This window comes from Bubalus bubalis, chromosome 14 (assembly GCF_019923935.1).
Source record: "Bubalus bubalis isolate 160015118507 breed Murrah chromosome 14, NDDB_SH_1, whole genome shotgun sequence".
NCBI classification, from domain to species: Eukaryota; Metazoa; Chordata; class Mammalia; order Artiodactyla; family Bovidae; genus Bubalus; species Bubalus bubalis.
The window spans coordinates 54167978-54177946 of NC_059170.1; the positions used below are offsets into that span (position 1 = coordinate 54167978).

The window sequence follows — 9969 nt, forward strand, 5'->3', positions numbered from 1 at the left end:
GTATAATTTGCTTTTTTTATATGTTTATTATCTGTCATCCCCTACCAAAATGTAAGACAAGGATAGGGATTCTTTTTTTTTTTTTTTTTTAAGGATAGCGATTCTTGTTTGTTTTGCTGACTGATGTTTCTCAAAAATCTAGAAGGGTGCCTGGGTCATGTTGGCACTCAATAACTGTTTGATTAGATGAATGAAAGCGTGAGAGAATAAGGAGGATAGGGTGGGATGGAACCAGGAGAGTCACAGAGGTAAAGGGGAGTGTTCTATTTTTTAAATTGGTGGTATGTTTATAAATGCACCCTTTATTTTTAAAAAAACATATGTATATGCATACTGGTTTATAATGAATATTTAATAATAATAAAAATAAAAATCTTTATTGTCCAGCTTGACTGACTCCCTAAGGGTTCCACAAAACTGAGTTTTCATTGTACCTAGTATATTATGCGGAGAAGGCAATGGCACCCCACTCCAGTATTCTTGCCTGGAAAATCCCATGGGTGGAGGAGCCTGGTAGGCTGCAGTCCATGGGGTCGCACAGAGTCGGACACAACTGAGCGACTTCCCTTTCACTTTTCGTTTTCATGCACTGGAGAAGGAAATGGCAACCCACTCCAATGTTCTTGCCTGGAGAATCCCAGGGACAGGGGAGCCTGGTGGGCTGCCGTCTATGGGGTCGCACAGAGTCAGACACGACTGAAGCGACTTAGCAGCAGCAGTATATTATGATCACTGAACAGAGGACATTGATGTTTCTGTTGTTTCTTTTTGCTCCTTGAGACAGGCCAGTCATGGCTCTGGCAACCAGTAGGAGGATGGCAACTCAAGAGAAGAACATGTTTTGAAAAGAGTGCTTGAAATAACATTCTAGACTTAGAGAATAAAATGGAGCACAGTGAATCTTCCCTCTCTTTTCCTCCTGATTTTTTATAATGACTATAATATCAAAATGTCTCAGCTGCAGATACACACAGATACAGGAGCTCACTGCAGTATTTCCCGACTGACACACACTGATAAAGAGGGCTTTCCCTAGCAGACAGAGCACTTGCTCTTCTTCAGCTGCTATTTTCATGGTGCCTTTTAGTGTGCTTCTCATCGTTGGGAAATTTTGAAAAAAGTTCTGCCAAGGACAGAAAAAGGAATTTCTTTTTCTTTTTTCTTTTTTTTGGGCCACATCACATGGCTTGTGGAATCTTAGTTCCCCCACCAGGGATCCAATCCGGCCCTCAGCAGTGAAAGCAGAGCCCTAACTACCGGACCACCAGGGAATTCTCCTTTCAGTATATTGTTCTAAAATTTGCTTTTTGTCCTTTATTTGGAAACTCATTGATTTCACCATGAAAATAGTTTTGAGGAGAAAATAAAAAACCAAGGGATTTACGTGAAGATGTAGCAGATAATTTTTAAGTGTAATCTTATGCAAAAACAAGGTAAAATGTTTCTTATGCGAAAACAAGGCAAACCGTTTTAAGGCCTTGAACTCCTGTATCTTGTTACATTGTTAGACACTTCAAATCAATAGCTTTCTTAAAACTGAGTTTGCCCTTTCTTCCAATCACTTTGCTCCACGAAGACTTCTATGTAATGAACTCCTCAGATGACCAGAAAATGCAGTTCCAGTTCTATGAAAATTTAATCAGATGTGAATTACAACCCCGTTCTGTGTCTGCAGACTTGGACACTGGGTTTGTTCCCTTCGAGAATGGGGTCATGTTGAAGAGTCCTGTGCTTTTTTTTTTTTTTTTTAACCTAATTGAAATCCAGCTGGGATAGTTGCAGAGCGTGTTCAGAATGTAACTGGCTCTCCTTTTATAACGAGAAGAAAAGAGGCAAACTACCTCTTCATTCCTAATGGGCTGTGCCTAAAGGCGGGTCGGGAGACAGAGACATCAGATAAAGGCTGTCTGCCATCTAAGTTCTTAGAATCATGCAGAGGACAGAGGTATATATCAAAAGGAATCCCAAGTGAGGTCAGTGCCCTAGAGAGACCTCTCAGGATTTCCTGCAAACAACTTCTAGAGAATGAATATAGCGAGTCAGGGGCAGAGAGGAGCTTATTTATATTCTCTTCCCTGCGCCTTGCCAGTTGTAACCTCTGGCAGCGTACAACTCTCTGTAGGGCTTGGGCTGGGAGAAGAGCGCGGCCCAGCGGGCCCGGAGGGTGTCACTCACCGCCCAGCCTCGCCCTCGCGGGCCAGCGACCAATGGGCATAGGCCGGGCCCGGGAGCGCGACCAACGGGAGCCGGCGGGCGGAGGCTCTCTGCCCTTTAAGGAGCCGCTGGGCGCGGGGTCCCGGGAACCCGGCGCTTGGAGACAGGCATCGTCCAGGTTTAGCCGCCATGTCCCTGCAGGTGAGCTGGGTGTGCTAAAACTGCTGGGGGCGGGGAGGAGCGTCCGTCCCGGAGAAAAGCGCTCGAGTGGGGCGTGGGGCCGGCGTGACGGCCCGCCGGGGGCGCGGCGCATCTCTGACCCGCCCCTTAGGGCTGCTGCTTGCCAGTCGCCTTTGTCCCCGGTGGCAGTCCGAGGGGACCCCCGAGACACGCCCACCCCATCCCCAGTGCCCCCTTATTGCGCGTAGTCCGCACCGGTGCACTCAGTTGACGGCGTGCCGGGCTTCCTATAGCAACTCTTGTGAACCTCGGGGACTGGTTAGACGCAAACCCGGCACCGGCCGGGGGAGGGCGGGCGCGGGGTTGCTCCCGGCGGACCCGGCGGACCCGGTGGGCCTGCCCAGCGCTCTCTTGCCATCCTGGAGAGGGGGGTGTGGGCGGCTGCGGCCTCCCCTTGCTCCTTGGCACGTCTAGGGGTTCTCCCAGGCAAGTGCAGAGATCTGGAAAACCGCGATCTTAAAATGCTGTTCTTGTGATCTTTGGAGGGAAAAAAATATATATGTTCAGGGTGGAAATTTGGGAGAAAGAGAACAAATATGAAGGAAAAAAGGAAAAAAGGGAAAGTGTTAGTCTCTCAGGCCTGTCCGACTCTTTGTGACCCCATGGACCCGCCAGGCTCTTCTGTCCATGGAATTCTCCAGGCAAGAATACTGGAGTGGGCAGCTATTTTTTCAAGGGGATCTTCCCAACCCAGATATGAAACCAGGCGGGTTCTTCACCAGGGAAGCCCATAATATAAAGTAAAACATCAGGCATTCCTTCACCCAAGTGATAATCACAGCAGCACTAAGTTACTTTCTCAAGTGTTCGAGAAACATCTCTGTGATATGTGAATATATATGTTTATACACACACTTTGCTTTTTATATAATTTTGCTTGCTCTCTCTCTCTCTTTGTACTATGAGCTTTTTGTCACTACTAAATATTCTTTAACATTTTTTAATCGTCTGCATTGGGTACATGGCAGGGTGCACCCCATGGGACAGTGGTGACACCAGGGTCACTGCCTACACCAAGGGTGGGGTCGGGGGCCTTGTGAAAACATGAACGGGAGAGGGTGTGAGGAGAGGTTTTAAGGGAGTTGTTCTGAAGACCCTTCAGGCACAGGTGCAGGGGAAATCCGGTGGGTCAGCTTTCAGCCAGGGTGCTGAGGACCCGACTCCAGCAGAGAGAGCTTAGCGGAAGTTGAAATTCCTCACCCAAAGCTGCGAGCCCAGCTCTGCAGCAGCACGGGAACATCATCCAACTTTCCCTTTGGCCCAGAGTGCTTGGAATTAAGTGTAAATGACTGGACCTTTAAATCCCTGTTTCTGGGATTTCCCTGGTGGTCCAGTGGTTAAAACTCTGTGCTTCACCGCAGAGGGTGTAGGTTCCATCCTTGGTCAGGGAACTAAGAACCTGCATGTGGTGAGGTGTGGCCAAAGATTAAAAGAAAAAAAAAAATCTGTTTCTCACCTATGATAATTTCAGACTCTCCTAATATCACTTTTCATTCATGTATTCAGCAAGGAGGTACAGGGCTCAGATGGGCTCCTACCACCTGCCAGCACTCTGTTAAGGCAAGGCTCTTGCTACTGAGATGAACATTTGTGCCTATCCTCTGTTCTGAATACTTGGGGGGAACAAATACATTCCCACCAGCCCTTGTGCTGAGCCCTAATAAATACTGTTGGGGCTGCCTGGAACCCCCTTCCCTGTCTCTGTCCATCCCCTAGGCACTGACCCCTCCCCAGGCTCAGCTAAGCATCATCTCCTCCAAGAATGTGCCTTCCACCCTCGTGACTGCTCCCTTCTCTGTGGTCCCAGGGCACCCACTGCTCCTGTGCTTGAGCAAGTATCACATGATCACTGTGACCCACTCATCTCCCACAGGACGCTGAGCTTTGTGAAAGCTGGCTGCCCTGTTCATCCCTGTCTGCTCTCCCAAGGCCTGGCCCCTCAGAAGTGTTCAATACATATTGAATCAATAGTGTGATACAAGTGGTGAGCTCTGGGCCGGCAGAGTCAACAGAATGAAGTCAAGAATATTTACGGTCTTATTCTTGTTTCATCCTCGTGCTTCCCAGCTGAGGCTGATGCCTTTTATTTGAGCTGAAGCCAAATCTCTCCATTGCTTACACAGAGTCCCAGGGCAGTGTGTCTCCAAGCTAGAATTAAAATCCAGGATCCTGATGCGAGCCCGATGTTTTTCCTGCCACGGCTCGTCGTGGTTGGGCTGGGAGAAGGCACATCAAAACTGCCATGTAAAACACAAGTGTATCATGTTGGGGTGCCAGGGAAGGGCATGCTGGAGAGAAAGACTGGCCCTGGGCCCTGCTCTGGAATGGGTTTTTCTTATCTGCCTGGTGAGAGATTAGAGAGGGGACCCCTGAAATTGCCTGGGAAATGGTCAAGGGCTCCACTTTGGAGAGGGTCTGAGACTTTCATGAGCTTGTCAGATGGTTCCATACCCCTCAAAACATGAAGCACAGTCTTCCAAAAACTCCTTCCTGGAAGGCAGGGACTTAGCATGGTTTCTGAAGAGCCTTAGAATTCGTATCAAGGCTTAGCTTGCCAAAAGGACTTGAGTTGCTGTCATTGGAAGATGACACGGGACTTCACAGCAAATAGAACACCCGGGATGCCTGCCAACCCTGAAGGGAAGGATCCTTATACCTCCTGGACAGTCTCTCCCTGTCCTGCCCTTAGAAAGCTGAGGGCAGTGATGTAGCCTTTTAACTTTGTCCTTATTATAGACACAATATGTACACATTATGGGAAATTTGGAGAGTATAGATGGTTTTTTTTAAAAAAAAACAGGAAACTTACCAATAGAGGCCATTAGTATTGACACATTTTAGTATATTTAGATGTCTCTTCAAGAAACTGATTTCATTTCCTTTGGATAAATACTCCAAAGTGGGTAGTGAGATCATATAGTAGTTCTTTTTAAAATTTTTTTGAGGAAGCTTCACACTGTTTTCCACAGTGGCTGCACCAATTTACATTCCCACCAAGGTGTATAGGGTGCCGTTTTCGCCACATCCTCATCAACACTGGCTATTTCTTGCCTTTTTGATCACAGCCATTCTTACAGATATGGGGTGATAGGTCATTGTTGTTTTGATTTCATTTTCCTGATGCTTAATGATGTGGAGCATTGTTTCAGGTCCCTATATATCTTCTGTGGAAAAATCTCCTGACTCTTTTAAAATCAGATTGTTTTGTTTTGCTTTTTTTTTTTTTTTTTTTTTGATGTTCAGTCATATGAGTTCTGTATATATTTTGGAAATTAGCCCCTTATCAGATATACAGTTTGCAAATATTTTGCCCCGTTCAGTGGGCTGCCTTTTCATCTTGTTGATGGTTTCCTTTGCTGTGCAGGAGCTTTTTTGTTTGCTGTAGTCTCTTGTGTTTATTTTCATTTTAACTAGTTTTGCTTTCGGTGTCACATCCAAAAATCATTGCTAAGAATGATGTCAAGGAACATTCTATGTCTTTTTCTAGTTGTTTACAGTTTAAATCTCATGTTCAAGCCTATAATTCATTTTGAGTTGATTTTTGTATGTGGTGTAAGATGGAGTCCAGTCTCATTTTTTGGCATGTGTATTCAGCTTCCCCAGAATTGTTGACTGAAGACACTGTCCTTTCTGTACTGTATATTCTTGGCTCCTTTGTCATAAACGAATAGACCATATATGCATGGGTTTATTTCTGGGGTCTTGACTCCGTTCCATGGATTTTTGTGTCTGTTTATATGTCAGTACCATATAGTACCATACCATATATTTTGCTTACTATATAGCTTGTAATATTATTTTAAATCAGGAATTGTGATGCCTCCAGCTTTGTTCTTCTTTCTCAAGATTGCTTTAGCTTTTATAGTCCTATACACATTTTGCTGCTAAGTCACTTCAGTTGTGTCCGACTCTGTGCGACCCCGTAGATGGCAGCCCGCCAGGCTCCCCCGTCCCTGGGATTCTCCAGGCAAGAACACTGGAGTTGGTTGCCATTTCCTTCTCCAATGCATGAAAGTGAAAAGTGAAAGTGAAGTCGCTCAGTTGTGTCCTACCCTCAGCGACCCCATGGACTGCAGCCTTCCAGGCTCCTACATCCATGGGATTTTCCAGGCAAGAGTACTGGAGTGGGGTGCCATTGCCTTCTCTGCCATACACATTTCAGGATTGCTTTTTCTCTTTCCATGAAAAATGCCATGGGAATTTTGATAATGAATTGCATTGAGTTTGTTGATGACTTTGGGTAAGATGAACATTTTACTAACTGTTAATTTTTTCTATCCATGAACAGGGAATATTTTTCCATTTATTTATGTATTCTTCAGTTTTTAAACATTTAGATAAACATTTTAAATATTAAGAATTTTATTTTGTCCTCTGTATCAAATACGTAGGTGCATTGTCCATGTAACAGGTAAGGACCAGAGGAAGTATCCACAAGTTAAAATAAGAATAATTCTGGTGGAACCAGAGCAGTAATAGTTCATTTCTGATCGAAAGCTTCCTGTCCCCTTTAAGTTCCCCTGAAGCAAATAAACCTGCCAAAAGTTAGCAAATGCACTGTGTCTTTTTGTTTTAGGCTGATTTTGACAAGGCGGCCAAAGACGTGAGGAAGCTGAAAACCAGACCAGATGATGAGGAATTAAAAGAGCTCTATGGACTCTACAAACAGTCTGTAATTGGAGACATAGATATTGGTATTGTGCTGTCATATTAAAAAATAACAGTACACTTTATTGAACAGTGTAGAAGCATAAAATAACAAGTAATCCTGTGACTATATCTGTCCTTCTTTTGGCAGAGTGTCCAGCACTGTTAGATCTAAATGGAAAGGCTAAGTGGGAAGCCTGGAACCTTCAAAAAGGTAGTTAGTTTTTAAATGTTACACAAACCTTCTTAATTTCCACATACATCGGTCGGTGAGTCAACCTGTTTGTATCTTTCTAGGATTATCAAAGGAAGATGCCATGAGTGCCTATATTTCTAAAGCAAAAGAGCTAATAGAAAAATACGGAATCTAGAATTCAGCCCGTGAGAGAATTTTCCTTTTGAAGCCTTCATAATGGTATCGTGACCTAATACTTAGGGGAGAAATGCACTGTAACTCTTGATGGATCATCAATATTTTTGCTAGTAACATGACTTGTCATTCTGAATTAGAGGTATGCTGAAATTACATGTTTAACGAAATTTTACTTGCTAAAACCAGGCAATTTTTAAGAGTTCTTTTTAAAGTGTTGCTCTGGTAGTGTGTACACAAAAACATTAATCATTGCTTGTTCTTTTGACTCCTGTTTTTTCTGCAGTGAAGTGGTCTTACTGGTATAATCAGCACAGTTTATTAAGAACTAATCACAAGGGTCTTTGTTTCACTGTGTAGCTTTGGGGTTCACACCAACACGGAGCCTCAGCAATACAGACACACCCGGCTCCAGGCTCCCTTCAGTGACTGATTTATAGGTAACCCAAGGCAAGTTACTGAAGCTTTGCTAAAGCTCATCTGTAGGGTAAGGGGAAAATGTTGATCTCAGAGGGTAAGAATTGAATGAGGTACCTGTAATTATCCTACCTTCATTTTAAAGTGTATACTATATAAAAGCTGATAGCAAGCAACAAAACTTTAAAAAATAAACTTATGAGTCTATCTCAAGCTCTTCAAAGAAAGAAGAAAAGCTGTCATGGGCTATCAACCATTCAAGTTTCTATGCTTAAGACAAAAACATCAGGCTGAAAGGTAGTAGCTGGTGATGACGGACTGTGCAGCATGCCTCTGAAGTCCAGTTTTATCAGAGTGAAAATGCAGAATCTGTAGTGTCTGTTGGACCAGTTTGCAGTCTCACTTGGCTGTCCACAGGCTCTCTGAAAGAAGGTAGTCTCATTTTCAGAGTCCTAACATCCGCTTAAGATTCCACAGGCTAGAAATCTTTCCAGACTGGGTGCCTGTCCCCTCCTGAGGGGTGTAGGTTTGGTGTTGTGTGAGAGATTGATTTCATGTGACTTAAGAAAAAAAATTTTGGATCGACTAGATGAATTTTCAGGGAATTATGTTGGATGAAATAAAAGCCAGTCTCAAAAGGTTGTATATTGTATGATCCTGTTTATGTAACATCCTTGAATTGGCAAAATTACAAACCTTGAGGACCTAACAGTGATTGCCAAGGAGGAGGGGAATGGGGGAGGATGTTAAAAGGCCAGCAGGAGGGATCCAGCGGTGATGGGATGTTCTGTATCAATGTCATCCCCTGGTTGGCCGGCGACCCTAGAATTTCGCACGATGTTGCCATCTGGGGAAACTGGGGAGCTCTGTGTTGTTTCTTAGAACCCCATGTGAATCTACAGTTCCCTCAAAATAAAAAGTTTGATGAAAAACAAATCTAGCTTGATTTCTAATCTGGAAAACTTTGGAAAGTAAAGGTGATTCTCCTCTCTACTAAGTGTTGCCTAAAGACAGAAGCCTTCCACAAAGAAGTCAACACCCTCTTCCAGCGGAGGGCTTGGAAACTCTTCGAGCTGTTCCTGCGTGGACCTCACTTCCACCCCAAAAGCCTGGAGTCGGCTGCATCAGGAGATTCCTATTTGTAGACTGTAGTAACTACAGGTTGTTCGAATGAATAATCACAAATCACAAATTCCTTTAGCACCAATCCTTCCAGAATGGAGCTCTGTATCCTACACCAAAGAGTAAAGCACAGTTCAGTGCGTACTAAACAGGGAACATAGTTTCTTGAGGTTACCTTTAGCTCAAATGTATAACATGAATTCTAACTCAAAACCCTTCTCCCCGCCATGGTGAATTCTGTATTATTTTCACTTTGTTAAAAAGAAACAATGGGGACTTCCCTGGTGGTCCAGTAGCTAAGACTTGGAGGTCCCAGTGCAGGGGCCCGGGTTTGATCCCTGGCCAGGGAACTAGATCCCACATACTGCAGCTTAGAGTTCACATGCTGCGACTAAGACCCACTGCAGCCAAGTAAATAAATAAATATTAAAAAGAATGGTACATTCTAAAAAATCCCTCTTGTGTGTATTTCCCTTAATCTTACTCACTAAGATTCTCTATATACTGTTTTTAAACCAACAAAAACACAACCCCATATTATGTGATCCCAAACACATCTGTGCTTTAGAAGGCGACATTTTAGTGTGTCAAGCTGTGTCAAGCATTTGAAGCCATAAGGAAGAGACACTGGTTGCATGAAGTAGGGGCTTTATTGTGAAGAACCAAGGGAGATAACAAATCAAGGTGCCAATTCCAAGCTAGGATTCCAAGAGACACACACAGTTTGGGACTTGGCAGAGATGGCAGGACCCACGTACCCCTGGGGATATGGTGCCTCTCCATCCGGGCAATAGGTATCTATGAATCCTACCAGTGGTGTTCTGCCGTTGCTCGGACTCAAGTCATTCTCCTATTTAATTTTTCCCCTTTTCTTTTCTGTCTGTTTCCAACTGGTGTGCTTTCTCTCTCTGTCTGGTTCAGATGATCACACACAAAGCTGAGGCAGCCCGTTGGGTCTGGCATTTGTGCTTGACCCTCTGTACGCCAAGGACTAGACCCCAAACAGTTGCCCTGAGTCC

The 9969-nt window shown here is 44.3% G+C and overlaps 1 protein-coding gene across 1 annotated transcript; it reads left to right on the forward strand.

The window, feature by feature from the left end:
- The first annotated feature begins 2202 nt into the window (after nt 1-2202).
- On the forward strand, nt 2203-8764 carry ACBD7 (acyl-CoA binding domain containing 7). Its single transcript, XM_006065994.4, has 4 exons — nt 2203-2355; nt 6971-7088; nt 7193-7255; nt 7339-8764. Exons 1-4 carry the CDS (start codon nt 2344-2346, stop codon nt 7410-7412), a joined length of 267 nt encoding a protein of 88 aa, XP_006066056.1. The 5' UTR covers nt 2203-2343; the 3' UTR covers nt 7413-8764.
- The last annotated feature ends 1205 nt before the right edge of the window (nt 8765-9969 follow it).